Consider the following 18,149-nt stretch of genomic DNA (forward strand, 5'->3'; position numbering starts at 1 on the left):
TGAACATTTTTTTTAAATTTGGGAAATAAATGCTTTTTGAAAATGTCAAAGTAAATAGTACTATCTAGGTTTACTAGTTAATAAAATTTTAATTTTAAACAAACTTCACATCAACAACCAGATCTAATTCGTTTCTTGTATTTCCAATTCATTAGGATTTATTACTCTAACAGCAGCAGGTAGCAGGTAAGCTTTTAGTTGTATTTTGTTCTGTATAAACAATTTAAAAATTCTGTATCTGTTGTAAAAATAGGAGATTTTCAACGATGTATATTTTAAACTAACGTTAAAAGGAAACATAAAACACACTCTTTGACCCTATCCTTAACTTAGGAGTTGGGGGGTGGGGGTGAAGGAAACATCCCATACATGTGAATCACAAATTTTACAATGTGCAAAAGAAAAAAAAAGAAGAAAAAACAAACCGTCTTCTGATTAAAATAAAAGTGTTATTTAAAATTTAAGTCACACACCTTTGGAGGTCTTGACTTGAATGAATAAAATCACCTCCAACTTCAAATGAGTAATAGGGAGGTTTTTTTCTTATATCAATTTTACTTCAGCAGAGAGGAAAGTTTATGTTTCCTGGCATTCTATGTTGCTTCTAGCACTGACTTTAGGGACATCATCATCTTCTGATGCTGTGATATATGTGGTTACAATTTTAGCAACTATTACTAGCTTCAATTGCACTGAAACATTCAAACTATTTGTTGACTAGTGGCTTTTTTCTTGGTCCAATCATTCTCAATTTTAATCCAAATAAATGAATAGCACTATGCTTATGTAATTTTATTTGTTTCAGTTTTTAAGAAATCTAATTAATTAGCTGCTTCAAAAAACCAGTAGTAAAACCAACCAGTTTTCACTAATTTTTTCAGCTGTATTGTCTAATATAATGTTTTTAAAAATGTCTCCAGTTTAGCTGTTTTTATTTCATCAACAAAACCCAGTGCACCACCTAAAGAGAAGGAACTTGTTGTGCCACATGAAGCAGAGATTTTAGTCAAACAAGTTGCAGCTGTTGACCAGGATTTGTTCTGTGTGGGAATTGACACTGACTGGCAGTTGTACTGTTCATCACCTTATACTACTGGTATGGGAATTTATATAGTTTTTATATTGCTGAAACTTTCGTCTAATAGTTAAATCATAATAAAGTAAAGTTAAATTAGTTTTTTTAAACGAAGAAATCCAAGATAATTAAATTTTTTTTTTATCAAAATTTAAAGATTCTCAAAATTACTTTGAAAATATCTTTGTCCACAGATTTTGGCAGTAGACTACAAATAATTTTATTTAACTTGATTCATTTTAATGTAACAAGACTCTGGGGTAAGTTTTTTCATTTTCTTGTTTGAAATTTAAACTAATCATATTTATTTTTCTATGTATTTAAAATGTTTTAAAAAAAGTTAATTTAAAATCAATTACTTTTCTATTTTTAGACTGGCTATTTCCCTGGGAGCAGTCAAAAAGTGATGACCCCTGGGCTCTTCTAGAACTGACGAGGTCAAGTAATTTCTGGATTCGACAGATGGGCGTGGCATCTTTGGCTAACCAAACATCATGGCCACGTCAGTCTTTTTTATTTTTGTTGTTTTTTCTTCACATCACATAGGATCCACATATTTAAAAAAAATTTAATTAATTGTTAAGATTTAATGAATGAAATAAAACTGACCAAAAATACTAAATTATTTCCACATCATTAACAACTATCATGTACTTCTTGTTATAATAATGTCTGAAATTTTAAAAATGTCTAATATTTTTTTCTCATAAATATATTGTATATTTAGTTACTAGACCACAAGTACAAGATTGTTTTATAAATGTATTGTACATTTTGTTAACTAGACTACATTATGAAGTTGTGAACCATAGTTTTTATAAATGTATTGTACATTTTGTTAACTAGACTACATTATGAAGTTGTGAACCATAGTTTTTATAAATGTATTGTACATTTTGTTAACTAGACTACATTATGAAGTTGTGAACCATAGTTTTTATAAATGTATTGTGCATTTTGTTAACTAGACTACATTATGATGTTGTAACCCATTGCTTTTATAAATCTATTATACATCTCGTTAACTAGACTACATTATGAAGTTGTGAACCATAGCTTTTATAAATGTGCTGTACATCTCCTTAACTAGACTACATGCGTGAAGTTGTGAACCACAGCTTTTATAAATGTGCTCTACATCTCGTTAACTAGACTACATTTTGAAGTTGTGAACCACAGCTTTTATAAATGTGCTGTACATCTCGTTAACTAGACTACAAGTACAGAATAGTGGCCCAGACCTGTGACCCACGCACTCTTGTAGCACTGGCCAGATACCCTCATGCCAACAATGCCTTTTTTCTTCCACAACCAAAAGTCATCACTTCCAAGGTAAGAAATTGATCAGTATGAAAGATTGCTAGCAATACATTCTTAAATTGCTAATTTATTTTGATAGCTGATTATTTGTTTTGATGAAATGTCAGTTGAACTCAACTTAAAGAAGGTATCCAGATAGGCAGAAATTTATGTCTGTTCCTTATGGGCAAAAGCCTGCCGACTCCAATACTTAATAACATTGGACACAATTTCCTCTGATATTATAATTAGGAACAAAGAAGATTGTTTTGATGTTTGATATTTGTTTCAGAATGACATAGTTACAAATTTGTTTTGATAATTTGATATTTGTTTCAGAATGACATAGTTGCAAATTTGTTTTGATAATTTGATATTTGTTTCAGAATGACATAGTTACAGATTTGTTTTGATAATTTGATATTTGTTTCAGAATGACATAGTTACAGATTTGAAAAATCAAGTGCTAAAACTACCAGTTCCCCCATTAGCCAGCTCCTGTGTTATGTACTACAGACATCTAGCATTGGATCAGGAGATCTGTATGGTAACTGTAACATCTGAATGTTGTCTCTGTATGGTAACATATGATCTTTGTTTGGTAACAGTAACATCAGATATTGTCTTTGTATGGTAACATACAACCATTGTCTGTATGGTAACAGTAACATCAGAATGTTGTCTTTGTGGAGCATGTGAATGTGGTCTGATAACATGGAACTTTTGTATGGTAACATGGGACCTTTGTATGGTAACATTCGACCTTTGTATGGTACCACTGGACCTTAGTATGGTACCACTGGACCTTTGTATTGTAGCACTGGACCTTTGTATTGTAGCACTGGACCTTTGTATTGTAGCACTGGACCTTTGTATTGTAGCACTGGACCTTTGTATTGTAGCACTGGACCTTTGTATTGTAGCACTGGACCTTTATGGTAACATGAAATTTCTAATGTATGGCTATGTTAAGCTTTGTATATGTTTCCAATGTTTTTCTCCCAAGAACGACTCCTTGGGCTTTGACAACCTGACACAGTCGTACAGCTTCCCTGAAGATGAGGACAAAAAGAAAGAAAAGGAAATCAGGAACTGTCTAGATGCTATTTCTTCCTACACATCCGTGAGAATTTATTATTTTTTTTTACTTCCAACATTATTATTGTGACTAAATAATATTTAAAAAATATGACCTAACAAAGCCTTGTCATTTAATTAAACTTTAGATTCCAGTTGACTTAACAAAGCCTCATCATCTAATTAAACTTTAGATTCCAGTTGACTTAACAAAACCTTGTCATCTAATTAAACTTTAGATTCCAGTTGACTTAACAAAACCTTGTCATCTAATTAAACTTTAGATTCCAGTTGACTTAAAAGTCTTGTCATCTAATGAAACTTTAGATTCCAGTTGACTTAAAAGTCGTGTCATCTAATGAAACTTTAGATTCCAGTTGACTTAACAAAACCTTGTCATCTAATCTAACTTTAGATTCCAGTTGACTTAACAAAACCTTGTCATCTAATTAAACTTTAGATTCCAGTTGACTTAACAAAACCTTGTCATCTAATTAAACTTTAGATTCCAGTTGACTTAAAAGTCTTGTCATCTAATGAAACTTTAGATTCCAGTTGACTTAACAAAACCTTGTCATCTAATCTAACTTTAGATTCCAGTTGACTTAACAAAACCTTGAAATCTAATTAAACTTTAGATTCCAGTTGACTTAAAAGTCTTGTCATCTAATGAAACTTTAGATTCCAGTTGACTTAACAAAACCTTGTCATCTAATCTAACTTTAGATTCCAGTTGACTTAACAAACCTCGTCATCTAATGAAACTTTAGATTCCAGTTGACCAAACAAAACCTCGTCATCTAATGATACTTTAGATTCCAGTTGACCAAACAAAACCTCGTCATCTAATGATACTTTAGATTCCAGTTGACCTAACAAAACCTCGTCATCTAATGAAACCTTAGATTCCAGACTTTGGGTCCCAATTTGTCAGCAACCATGGCCTGGCAGTGCTCCAGCAGCTGTGTGAGAAGTTCCCTGAGACCTGGGTCCAGATCTACGTGGCCACCATCTTGACCAACCTCTCCCAGACTTCGGAACATTTGGATCTTCTGGCTCGCACTGGTTGGACATGTCTCACATTTTACAAAAACCTATCGCTCAAATATGATGGTTAACTGCATCTAAGCTTTTAATTTTGTGTTTACTTTATTTTAAAGTCTGAACAAGGAAGTTTTGTTTTGTAAGAAAGCTAGTTTTCATTTTTTGTACAATCTTTTTTTTTAATTACCAAAAGTAAAAAGTAAGTTTGAGACCATTTTTAGTAATTTTGACACATGATATACAATTTATTGAATTAGACTTTACAATAATGTTTCTATTAGTTTATTTATTTAATAAAGACTAAAATAATGTTATTCATGAAATTTATTTATCCATTTAATGAAGGTTAAAATATTTTAAATGAAATAAGCTTATCCATTTAACGAAGGCTAAAATAATGTTTTAAATGGCCTTTGTTTACCCCTTTAAGGTTGGATCACAGTGCTGCGTGGGTGGACAAAGAGCAACAATGCTACCTTGTCCATGCAAGCTCTGACTACTTTAGCAAACCTAGACAGGGAGTGGCTCTCTAAGGACATCTATCAGGACATTGTCCTTCTACACCCAGCATATAGGAACAGGTAGCTTGTCACTACAGCTTTGGAAATCAGATAACTTTATCCCATTATAGTAACTTTGAAAGTATAGTTTCAGTTCATGTATGTCTTTTACGTATACGCTGATGTTGTATTGGTCCCTGAATGTGTTTTAGCCAGCCTGTATACGCTAATGTTGTATTGGTCCATGTATATATTTTAGCCAGCCTGTGTACGCTGATGTTGTATTGTATATATTTTAGCCAGCCTGTGTACGCTGATGTTGTATTGGTCCATGTATATATTTTAGCCAGCCTGTACGCTGATGTTGTATTGGTCCCTGAATGTGTTTTAGCCAGCCTGTATACACTGATGTTGTATTGGTCCATGTATATATTTTAGCCAGCCTGTATACGCTGATGTTGTATTGGTCCATGTATATATTTTAGCCAGCCTGTGTACGCTGATGTTGTATTGAATATATTTTAGCCAGCCTGTGTACGCTGATATTGTATTGGTCCATGTATATATTTTAGCCAGCCTGTGTACGCTGATGTTGTATTGTATATATTTTAGCCAGCCTGTGTACGCTGATGTTGTATTGGTCCATGTATATATTTTAGCCAGCCTGTACGCTGATGTTGTATTGGTCCCTGAATGTGTTTTAGCCAGCCTGTATACACTGATGTTGTATTGGTCCATGTATATATTTTAGCCAGCCTGTATACGCTGATGTTGTATTGGTCCATGTATATATTTTAGCCAGCCTGTGTACGCTGATGTTGTATTGAATATATTTTAGCCAGCCTGTGTACGCTGATATTGTATTGTTCCATGTATATATTTTAGCCAGCCTGTGTACGCTGATGTTGTATTGTATATATATTAGCCAGCCTGTATACACTGATGTTGTATTGGTCCATGTATATATTTTAGCCAGCCTGTGTACGCTGATGTTGTATTGTATATATATTAGCCAGCCTGTATACACTGATGTTGTATTGGTCCATGTATATATTTTAGCCAGCCTGTATACGCTGATGTTGTATTGGTCCTTGTATATATTTTAGCCAGCCTGTGTACGCTGATGTTGTATTGGTCCTTGTATATATTTTAGCCAGCCTGTATACGCTGATGTTGTATTGGTCCATGGCTTGCGGGGTGGGGCTGTGAAGACCTGGAGACAGAGAGATCAGCCTAACGAACCTGTCAATCCATTTGTCTCTAAATGTTGGCCCAGGGTTAGTTTTTTTTATGTTGTAAACTCTCAGCCTAAATACATTGTGTAACCTTATGTATAAATACTTACATTGTGTAAACTTTAAAAAAACCTACATTGTTTTGCTCAGTAAAGACAAATCTTTATCTATTATTTTCTCTTTCAATTTATTGTATTTTGTTATGCCTCTCTACACATAAACTTGGGAGGTTAAGGATGATAAAATAGTAATGTCATTTTTTAAAGGACTGGTTGGCGTCAGATTGTCCCAATGTTCGAATCATCAGCATTGGCTACAACTCCACCCTACACTTATGGGGGGACCACTGTCCTTATGAACAAGAAAAGTAAATTTTTTCTTTTACTTAATCCACTGTTTGTTGCAACTTAACAGATCATTAATTGATCAGCATAAAAATTAAGAAAGTAACTCATTAAAAATTAATATTCTTACTCAAAATTTGAATTTGTAGTAAGTTCTAAAATCGCTCTAATCCTAGAAGAACCATTGAAGGACGAAGCAGGGAGATAATCCAAAAACTCCTTCAAGCTGGTGTTGGGTCAAGGCCCATAATCTGGGTAGGACATTCCATGGGAGGTTAGTTACATCCCTTGTTCTTTCATTTTTAATAATAAATTTGAAAATGTTAGTCTTATTGCTTGTAAAGTCTAATTTAAATAATAATTAACTCTTACTTTTATATTGGAATAGGTTAGTTTTCTTGAAGTTGATGATGCACAAACCTAGTAAAAATAAGAAAAAAATATTCAGTTCATGTCCTCTCAGGTCTTCTCATCAAGAAAATAATTTCTCTGGGAGAACACGAGACAGAATTCTCCAAATTTTCCACTCAGACTAAGGGGGTTGTGTTTTATAGCGTGCCACATCGCGGCTCCTCTATAGTGGACACCATGATGTACGCCAAGTATCTGTTGTTCCCATCTGTAGAGGTCCAGGAGTTACATACTAGTGAGCATATATTACCATCTAGTAACATATACATGAATTATGTACAAGGTTAACTACTAATTATAGACATATAGATGAGTAACATACAGAAAGTCCCAGACATATAACTACCATGGGGACAGCGTGGCTGGAGGGTAGCGCGTGCAACTGCTCCATTTTGGATCCTGAGTTCATTGGACATCCCTGTGTACACTCAGCTCTAATGGGTACCTGACTCACTCTAGGAAAAGTAAAGATGGCTGGACTTAGTGATTATCACACAATTCCTTCACATGCCACAGAAACAGCTGAATTCTTTTTCATCGGTCCTATTGATAGCCAGGTTCAAAAGGCTAACTTTTTTTTACTTTATATTATTACCAGCTAGGGACATATATAGATTACAGTAAATCCTAGATATGAAGCACCATCTACAATGAGTAATAAATAGATGAACTATTTACAGTGTACCTACATAATCATTTATGGTTATATTTTTTATAGACCTACACTGTATATTTAGATATGCTATTATTTTTAAACATATAAAGCTACATTTAAAAAAAAAAAAACTTTAATTTTGTTGGCCTACACTCTGCATTTATCAAACTGAATATTGGTACAATTTTTTGAATTGTTGGTATAAAACTTTAACTTATGACACACTATTAAAGAAAATAAAGTTATTGAAGTTATTAATGATATTCACCATACTAAATTCATACTTTTAATTAGGACTATATTATCAAAAAAATTAAGGACTATTAAATTTTAATCTGTTAACTGTTGTAACTCTACAGATTCTCCTGCCTTAATCCAGTTACACACAGAGTTTGTAAATTTTGTCACCAAAAACTCCATTTCTTGTCTAAGCTTTGGGGAGAATGCAAAAACACCTTTTGGTCGTCCCCTACCAAAAATGTTAGTCGTGTCATCTAACTCTAGTGGTAAGCTTTGTTTTATATTAGTCGTATAATCTAACTCTAGTGGTAAGTTTTGTTTTATATTAGTCATATTATCTAACTATAATGATAAGTTTTTTTTTTTTTATTTTTATAGTAGTTGTACCATCTAATTCTAATGGTACATTTTAGGTTCTTTGTATACTTTAAAACTAAAGTAAAATATTGAAAATAAAATGTTTTGGGCTCTATGAAAACAGAAGCAAGGCTAAACAGAATTTTATTGTGTAGATTTTTCATGTTTAAATAAGATGACCATGGCTTGGTTTAGGTTAGGATTAGGGAAAGCATTAAGTATTAATAAGAATTTTCCCTCAAAACTTAACCAAGCTCCCTTTCAGACTGGATAGTCCACAGAATAGATGAAGTAGAATTCATCTCTTTGTTTGACCTAGCACAATTTGACCCCTGTGTATACAAAAAATGTGTGGTCAGCAATACACCCAGGTACCTTTACTTTCCCTGACCTACATTAGAACTGGTTGGTCTTAAGAAAAACCTAAAGACTAAAGTCTTGGATCAAACTGAAAAAGTTTCATGTTAGCAATAGAGTAAAGCGTTTCTGTTTGTGGTTCAAAGTTCAAAATTTTGTTTTCAGATCCTGGAGTTGGCCAGTTTATTAGTGTACCTGACAATCACATTGACATCTGTAAACCTTGTTGTGAAACTGATGTCATTTACCAGATGACATATAAATTTGTAAATGACATATTAAATACAGTGAGATAGTACTTGCTGTTGAGATTAGGTGTTCAGGTATTTCATTGTATTAAAATAGTTGATTAATTGTTTTATTGACAGCAGGAGAAAGTAATTAGATGTCAGACACAGGAATTATTTCAATAATTAGAGATTTTATTGACATGACCTTTCAGTCATCATTTATGAACTTTGACCTTTCAGTGTATCATTGACATGTCAGTGTATCATATTTACTATTTATCTGTGTCGCAAATGGAAACAGTGCATATTATTGACCTAGTTGTATCATATGGACCTGTTTGTATCATATTGACCTGCTTTTTGTATCATATTCCTATAGAATACATTGAAATATTTTATCTTGGTGCCTTTCTAATTGCCTTACAGCAGTATAACCATTGTATAATAATTGTTTTAAACTAAAAGTTTCTATTTTGAAAACCTATAACCTTACCAGAGAAATATCACTTGACCTGGATGAGTAATTGACACTTGTAAATTGTCAGTCGTGCAATATTTGAGTCACAATCTGCCATAGTTTATAGACTACACACATTTTAAACATGTCATTTATGGAGCCACAGCACAGAAGGATACTTTGATTTTTTTGACTACACATGTTATGGTAGCCTAAGTTTATCTGCCATTGTCCTAGTTTCTCTAAGTCTCCAGCTACACATGTTATGGTAGCCTAAGGTTATCAGCCATTGTCCTACTTTCTCTAAGTCTCCTGCTACACATGTATGGTAGCCTAAGTTTATCAGCCATTGTCCTACTTTCTCTAAGTCTCCTGCTACACATTCTTGTCACCTGAAGGGAGAAATGAACACACTAACCTTAACACAGCTAAACACAACACCACAGCTAAACACAACACCACAGCTAAACACAACACCACAGCTAAACACAACACCACAGCTAAACACAACACCACAGCTAAACACAACACCACAGCTAAACACAACACCACAGCTAAACACAACACCACAGCTAAACACAACACCACAGCTAAACACAACACCACAGCTAAACACAACACCACAGCTAACTTCAACTGCATAGCTAACCGCAGCAAAGCAAAGCTCCAGTCATTAAGAGCTAAGAACTAGCAATAAAAGTTTGTCTTATCATCAGTGTTTTCCTTTTTTTTTTGTTAAATTTAAATTGTTACTTGTATCAACATATTGTCTATTGACTGTTATTTGTATAGGTGTTTGTGAATAAATAATATTCATAAAAAAGGTAGACCTACTCTACAAAGAAAAAGTTTCATAAAACTCTTATATAAATGCTGTTAAGAAATTTTATTGATAGATCTACTCAGTGTGAAAAACTAAGTCTGGTTTGAGCTCATAAACATAATTTTGCTGTTAGATTCTTCTCCCACATGTTTTAAATAGCATTTATGAGAATTATAATTAGATGCTTAAAAGTTTCCTGGACATGATTTTACATTGATGAGAATAATTGTTGAATAAAAACTGTGGGACTGTACTTTTTACTTGTAAAAGATTACTTTTATCTTGTTTACTTTAAAATTAAATCACATTTCTAAATAGTTTATACAATTTTAAAGTTGAATTTTTAAAGTTAAATTATGGTTACAGTATTCAAGACTACATAAATTATATTTATATTTAACACATGTAGAAAATTGTCTCGTTAAATGTAGCCATTTGATTAAAATCATGTGACAGATCAGTGCGCAGATTCTCATATTGAAATGTACAACAAAGTTTCAATTAAATTAATTAATAAATAGGGGCTATTAGAATCCAAGTATAAGATGTTTTATTGTGTATGAAATTTCGTGTACGTAACTGAATCAGTAGTTATCTTGTTCCCACAGAAACTGAGTTAAGTTGCACTTCTGGTTACCGGAAATCGTTCAAAAGTTGATAGACTCCTGAGCATACAAGTTCGTCTACCTAACTTTAATGGTACACATCGGTACCACTTCCATTTAGCGGAAATTGCGCAAAAATTGATGGAAAACTACAAATTTGATATAATTTTTATGCATGAAACTTGGTCTACATAACTGAAACGGTATTCAAGTTATCATGTTTACATACACAAACACTCACACACACAGACGTACAGGATGGCAATAAATAAAGTATAAAAAAAACTATAATGTAGGGACGTGTAAAACTGCGACAAATGTCATAATTTCATTTATGCTATATAAGCAAGTAAAAATAATTTCTCGCATAGTCAAAGGGAATAAAATATGTATTATTATGTATTATTAGATCTAAGTTTGCTAAAGGCTACTTCCCTTGATTAACAATTTGGCTATTTATTTTATAATACTTCTTTTATAAGTATATTACATAGACTATTAATGTATAAATTTTTGAGTAAACTTAATTAAACCTTAATAAAATATTTTATTCAAGAAAATGTTTTAGTGGTTGTTGGCCTCTATGAAAGATCAGTTACAAAAAAAGCAAGACCAATGGTCAAAGGGAAGTAATCATGTAAATGTTTAGTGCTCTTGGTAAGATAAAGATTACCTCCCTTGGATGTTTTTTTTTTTATTATATATATTTAAAACTAAAACAAATAATAATCATTAAAAAAGTTTTAAAAAACCCACGTTTTCTGATTGAACTAAAAAGTAGAAAATAAATGCTATAGGCCCTACATCACAATAATGCAAGCGATCACTCTACTATAAGCGATGAAAAACGTGGGGCGCCGAAGTAAAAGTTATATTACTATTGATTAGATAATACTATTGACTTTTATTAGGGAGCTTGTAGAGAGTCAACAGTATTAGAAACTGTAAGAAAATCACGGCGCCCCACGTTTTTGCTCGCTTATAGTAGAGTGATCGCTTGCATTATTGTGATGTAGGGCCTATAGCATTTATTTTCTACTTTTTAGTTCAATCAGAAAACGTGGGTTTTTTAAAACTTTTTTAATGATTATTATTTTCTACTTTTTAGTCTTTGTCTGTTTGTTTGCATTAAAATCTTGCTATCGATTTTATCTTTTCACTTTTTTTGGGTAAACGAAGACAACTCGTAAAAAGACAACTCGTAAAAAGACAACTCGTAAAAAGACAACTCGTAAAAAGACAACTCGTAAAAAACACGTTGTTTGAATACGTTACTGACTAGAACACATAGATTTGAACCCGTGTCGAGTGGGATAGCAATCGTGTGCCCAACCACTCGACCATATCGTCTCCCCCAAACTGGCCTACCTCCTGTAAGTTTAAACTCGGTTCAAGCTAAATTCTCTGCCCCTAAGCCTGTGGCGACATGTGATCGTTCGCTTCACTGCGCGCGAGGTACGCGTCGCTGGTTTTTTTTCTAATGGCTAGCAGAGGAGAATTATATATATAGATTATATAGCGGTCTAAAATGCTCAATAAAATGTTTCCATTGATCAATTTAGTAATAATAACAATTGAATATTCAATGGTCATCCAAAAGAAAGCTTCCCTGAAAATTTCAGCGCGCTAGCTAACTGGGAAGTGCCAGAAATTTCGATCGCAAGATTTGATTGGAAAGACAAACAAACACACAAACAGAGAAAGCAAGTTAAAGAAAACGTGGGAAAATGATTATAAATAGCAATCTAAGGCAAAAATATTTTAGTTTAAAAAATTCATGATCTCTAATATTTATCCATTTTTTTTAAAATGTAGATGGTCAAAGGGAAGTAACAGTGTTTTTTCCCCATAACGTTTAGTTCGCTAAGGACTACCTCCCTTGCTGAGTATATTGATTTTAAATCACTACTGATATTTATTTTTAAGAATTTAACAAGAAAAACTGACGCTCATAAATATACGACGTTTGTATGCAATTGCTGCGAACTATAATATTAAGCGAGAGACCTTATTTATCATTAAAAGAATGTGAATGGTCAAAGGGAGAGAAAAATGTAAATATTTTTTATTGCGTTGACACACGAGTGCGTGCTAATATAACATGATTTGCTTAGATAAATAGATATTGACAATTTTGCGTTAATAAGTGTATGAATTATTCATTACCGTTAATACAATTCGAAACACTTGAATGTAGCCCTACTGTAACATAATTAAATAACACAGAATGTATATAGCTGTCTCGAAACGAATTATTAAATTGTGTAAAATGTTGTTACGGATTTTTGTAAATGCCAAAATGTGCATACTCTGTGAAAAACATTCAAACAAAGCTAAAGTTTTTATAAGATGAACGAACATAGATGGCGTTATTATAAATCAGCTTCCCAGCCGTAAATTGTACTTTAAATTTGAGAAAGAAAATATGTTAAAAGAAAAAAAATAGGAACAAAATACAGATAATAATAGTTTAATGAAATTAGAATGGATACAGTTTTAATTGATTGAAGAAGTAATTAGAATTATTGTTACTTGATTTGACAATGTGTATACAAAAATTATACAACAAATCTAGCGCCAATGTAGGAGGTACACATTTATTTCTAACACAAAATACAACAGTTAATTAATACTGTTAAAAATGTGTGATCAAAATATGCTTGCAAGTATAACAACATTAGCATGGCGAGACAAGGCTTTACTGTCATTTTAAAAAAAAACTTTAAGCATGTGACAACATGATACGTTAGACTTATTTATCTAAGTTGGTTAATTTACAATTTAAAAAACGATTATCTTGCACTGTTTTTGATTCAAGTTTCGAAGAAATACTAGAATGCTGCAGCGTGTTACGGCTAAAATGTAATAAACAATAACAAGCTAACGGATTGGTTGATTTCTTGTACATAAACTTTAAGGTATCTCATGAGAACGTGTACACTATCATTCAAGCATATCTTGACAAGTTTAGAAGCTTAATTTGGGTCAGGCCCAGGTCCAAAACTTTTATTCAAATCTGAAAAATTAAGGAAAATTAAATCATAGATTAAGAGGCATGAAATATTTAATAAAAATTACATCATAGATCAAGCGGAATGAAATATTTAAGAAAAATTAAATCATAGATCAAGAGGCGACATGAAATATTTAATAAAAATTAAATAATAGATCAATCTGCACGATAAAAGTAAATAATAAACATAAACAACTGATGTACTGCATATACTGTAAGAAAGATCACGCAAAGTCCAGATATTTACCTTTTTCCAAGTTACCTTCAAGTAAGAAATGTCCAACTACCGTCACGTGAGAAATGTCCAACTACCGTCACATGAGAAATGTCCAACTATCGTCACGTGACAAACGTCAAGATGTTGACCATGTCTAACCTACCGTCACGTGACAAACGTCAAGATGTTGACCATGTCTAACCTACCGTCACTCGAGAACGTCAAGATGTTGACCATGTCTAACCTACCGTCACGTGACAAACGTCAAGATATTGACCATGTCTAACCTACCGTCACTCGAGAATGTCAAGATGTTGACTATGTCTAACCTACCGTCACATGAGAAATGTCTAACTATCGTCACATGAGAAATGTCCAACTATAGTCACGTGACAAACGTCAAGATGTTGACCATGTCTAACCTACCGTCATGCGACAAACGTCAAGATGTTGACCATGTCTAACCTACCGTCACGTGACAAACGTCAAGATGTTGACCATGTCTAACCTACCGTCACGTGACAAACGTCAAGATGTTGACCATGTCTAACCTACCGTCACGTGACAAACGTCAAGATGTTGACCATGTCTAACCTACCGTCACGTGAGAACGTCAAGATGTTGACCATGTCTAACCTACCGTCACGTGACAAACGTCAAGATGTTGACCATGTCTAACCTACCGTCATGCGACAAACGTCAAGATGTTGACCATGTCTAACCTACCGTCATGCGACAAACGTCAAGATGTTGACCATGTCTTACCTACCGTCACGTGACAAACGTCAAGATGTTGACCATGTCTAACCTACCGTCATGCGACAAACGTCAAGATGTTGACCATGTCTTACCTACCGTCACAAACGTCAAGATGTTGACCATGTCTAACCTACCGTCATGCGACAAACGTCAAGATGTTGACCATGTCTAACCTACCGTCACGTGACAAACGTCAAGATGTTGACCATGTCTAACCTACCGTCATGCGACAAACGTCAAGATGTTGACCATGTCTTACCTACCGTCACGTGACAAACGTCAAGATGTTGACCATGTCTAACCTACCGTCACGTGACAAACGTCAAGATGTTGACCATGTCTAACCTACCGTCATGCGACAAACGTCAAGATGTTGACCATGTCTAACCTACCGTCACGTGACAAACGTCAAGATGTTGACCATGTCTAACCTACCGTCACGTGACAAACGTCAAGATGTTGACCATGTCTAACCTACCGTCACGTGACAAACGTCAAGATGTTGACCATGTCTAACCTACCGTCACGTGAGAACGTCAAGATGTTGACCATGTCTAACCTACCGTCACGTGACAAACGTCAAGATGTTGACCATGTCTAACCTACCGTCATGCGACAAACGTCAAGATGTTGACCATGTCTAACCTACCGTCACGTGACAAACGTCAAGATGTTGACCATGTCTAACCTACCGCCACGTGACAAACGTCAAGATGTTGACCATGTCTAACCTACCGTCATGCGACAAACGTCAAGATGTTGACCATGTCTAACCTACCTGCACATGCTCTCTCCAACAGCAACCTCTGTAGGGTCCGCTTGGCCCCGATAGTGTTACCCCCGAGGGTCAGGATGTTGGCCCCTGTAGACTGCAACATTTGCGAGGCTGTTGGTCGCATCCCCAGATCAACGATGATGGTATCCACGTTTTCGTTTTGTAGGAAATTCAAAGTGGAGCGCAGTTCTCTGTTAGAGGATTTTTAAAATTTATATTTTTTTCTGTGTTAAAACTAAAAATAATAATAAAATATACCAAAACTAAATTTTTGAAAAGATAACCTGTTTCGTGAAAAATAAAGGCAATTAATTACTACGTTTTTACTTTCTCTTATAGTAACTAGGCATGCTGCCCAGCTTCGCTTAGGCTTTCGAAAACATTGAGAATTTGAATGCTTAATTAATTCGCCCGAAGGTCGGTCTACGACCTCAAGAGTTATGAAGAGGTTCCTCCGTGGACATTTTTTTTCGATTTATAGCTCATATAAGGTACCGGTCAGTCGAGGTCAGTTTTGACCCCCACATCGTAGACTTTTCGGCCAACCGGCCCCCGTGTTCTGTCGCACCAAGGCAAGATCATGCCAAATTTGAAGCGCCTGCGGCGCCGGGAAGTGCCCTATCGGACACCCGACAATCTAGATCTAGATCTAGATTCCTAAAAGAATTTTTTTTTTAAGTTTAGCCCGAGCATAATAAAAAAGAATACATTAACCAAGTTGACTTGCTGTGTCTCGAACCCGCACCACCTGCGTGGTTTAATGTACACTAACATCTCCGCTATTTAGGCACCTTATAAAATACGGAGAATGAAACACGTATTTTAAAATCTTAACTTACGCGAATATGCCTATTCTTTCAAATTAATTTTTTATCCCAAATTAGCCAGTTCCAAACAAAGATTTTGTATAAAATAAATAAGTCTTGAAATAGTTTAGTCCTAATATAGAAACTTATTTTTGGAATTGATTTTAGAGAAGTTAGAGTAGGTACTAGGATAAATTTTTAATATTGTTTTTTTAGGGAAACAACTACTACAGTTAAAAGGAGCAGAAAATTACAATAACAGAACAGTTTTCCTTTTTGATGTAGCTCAAACGGTTAAATAGTTATGATTTTTTTTCGTATTAAAAAATGAGAATTTTTTAACATAGGATTTTTTCCAATTTCTGTGATAGAGTTTTTTAAAGCGTTTACTAAAATTGTCCTAGCTTGTAAACCATATGGTCAAATTTGTTATAACTTTGCAATGTCTTTATTTATTATATATGGAAGCATAATAAACAATAAAATTAGAAATTTATGGGCAGAGTTAAACAAAAACAGAAGTAGAACAGGGTACCCCCCCTAATTTTTCATATACAGTGCATTCATACAATCTCAGTTAAAATTTTAACTATTCCAAAAATTAAGCTCAAACTTGCTGAGAATGTTGAGCTATGGATGTGTGAGTTATTACAATCAAAATAATAATCATAACTGAAAAGTTTTTTGTTTTAACTGCTACAAAGCTGATAGATTATGCAATTTCGCAAAACCGAAGTCTTGTTGATGTGAAATGCAACATGATGGCAAATTTGAGTTATTAAGCACTTAAGTCTCAAAATTTGCCTGGCTCTAGATGACTCTATTCTTAAACAGAAACAATCAAAATTTGTGTTTAAATCTATCTGTTTGACAAAAAATAAGGGGTGGAACAGGTACACCCCCTATTTTTAAATACGAAATTTGTTCATACAATATCAGCTTAGGTCCAAACTATTTGAATCTAAAGCTAAAAACTAACCAGAGTGAATCTCTGAAATAAGTGTGTTTGATGGTTCTATCTAAATAGTTGACAAATAGGTAAAAGATGGTAAAAAGGTAAAACGCTGAGTCATCGACGCGCCTGACATAATTGAAAAACTGAACTAATATATGAAAATAAAAATGATGGCAAATTAGATCTATTAGAAATGTAAGGTCTTTTATTTGTATAAATGTAATTAAGTTGTTAGTCTACTTATATATATAGTTTAATTAAAAAGATGTGTTTCTGTCTGTTCATTAGTATTTTACATTTCAGAAGAAGTTCAACATTGGTTGGTTTTAACATGATATAGAATCTAGAACTAGTTCATATTACTAAACTTTCAATGTACTGCTTCAAAATTTATTTAAGTTATTTTAAAAAATATTACTTAATTTGTCTAAATAAAAGGTGAACACATTTATTGTAATAGTTTTAATTCCTCTTTACATAGTGTTCCGTCATTAGGCCATATAACTGCTCATCATATCGTAGAGATGTGCTGGTTATAGAAGTGTAGGTTCTATCTGGAAAAGTAAACAGTACATTATTTGCTTTCACATCAAAATAAATAAAATGGTTTTTCTAGACACTAAAATTAAATATTGAACATTTATTGCTATTACCGCACCAAACCTCCCCCCCCCCTCTACTCCACTACCTTCAATAATATCAAAACAGCGTCTGCCACTATCGCCGGCGGCAAAACAGCGTTTACCACTATCGCCATCGGCAAAACATCGTTCGCCACTATCACCGGCGGCAAAACATCGTTCGCCACTATCACCGGCGGCAAAACATCGTTCGCCACTATCACCGGCGGCAAAACATCGTTCGCCACTATCGCCGGCGGCAAATCGCCACTATCGCCGGCGGCAAAACATCGTT

General features: G+C 33.9%; 1 protein-coding gene and 1 long non-coding RNA gene across 2 annotated transcripts in view; one reads left to right on the forward strand and one right to left on the reverse strand.

Annotated features, from left to right (window-relative positions):
* Window positions 1-9,996, forward strand: part of LOC131935931 (protein SERAC1) — a 37,696-nt gene extending 27,700 nt beyond the window's left edge. The window contains exons 3-17 of the mRNA XM_059292675.1: window positions 156-186; window positions 921-1,096; window positions 1,270-1,335; window positions 1,449-1,577; window positions 2,289-2,407; window positions 2,808-2,921; window positions 3,381-3,497; window positions 4,357-4,516; window positions 4,926-5,076; window positions 6,149-6,272; window positions 6,497-6,597; window positions 6,751-6,848; window positions 7,038-7,220; window positions 8,000-8,146; window positions 8,760-9,996. Of these exons, the coding sequence (XP_059148658.1) occupies window positions 156-186; window positions 921-1,096; window positions 1,270-1,335; window positions 1,449-1,577; window positions 2,289-2,407; window positions 2,808-2,921; window positions 3,381-3,497; window positions 4,357-4,516; window positions 4,926-5,076; window positions 6,149-6,272; window positions 6,497-6,597; window positions 6,751-6,848; window positions 7,038-7,220; window positions 8,000-8,146; window positions 8,760-8,890 (1,847 nt within the window). The 3' untranslated portion in view covers window positions 8,891-9,996. The remainder of the gene's footprint in view (window positions 1-155; window positions 187-920; window positions 1,097-1,269; window positions 1,336-1,448; window positions 1,578-2,288; window positions 2,408-2,807; window positions 2,922-3,380; window positions 3,498-4,356; window positions 4,517-4,925; window positions 5,077-6,148; window positions 6,273-6,496; window positions 6,598-6,750; window positions 6,849-7,037; window positions 7,221-7,999; window positions 8,147-8,759) is intronic.
* A 3,169-nt stretch (window positions 9,997-13,165) lies between these two features.
* LOC131936010 (uncharacterized) lies at window positions 13,166-15,660 on the reverse strand. Its single transcript, XR_009386003.1, has 2 exons — window positions 15,477-15,660; window positions 13,166-13,725 (listed from the first exon to the last, which is right to left on the reverse strand). It is a non-coding gene; the product is annotated as an uncharacterized LOC131936010 (long non-coding RNA).
* Window positions 15,661-18,149: the final 2,489 nt, after the last annotated feature.

This window comes from Physella acuta, unplaced genomic scaffold (genome assembly GCF_028476545.2).
Source record: "Physella acuta isolate Inbredline_101_S28 unplaced genomic scaffold, ASM2847654v3 ptg000164l, whole genome shotgun sequence".
Classification (NCBI taxonomy): domain Eukaryota; kingdom Metazoa; phylum Mollusca; class Gastropoda; family Physidae; genus Physella; species Physella acuta.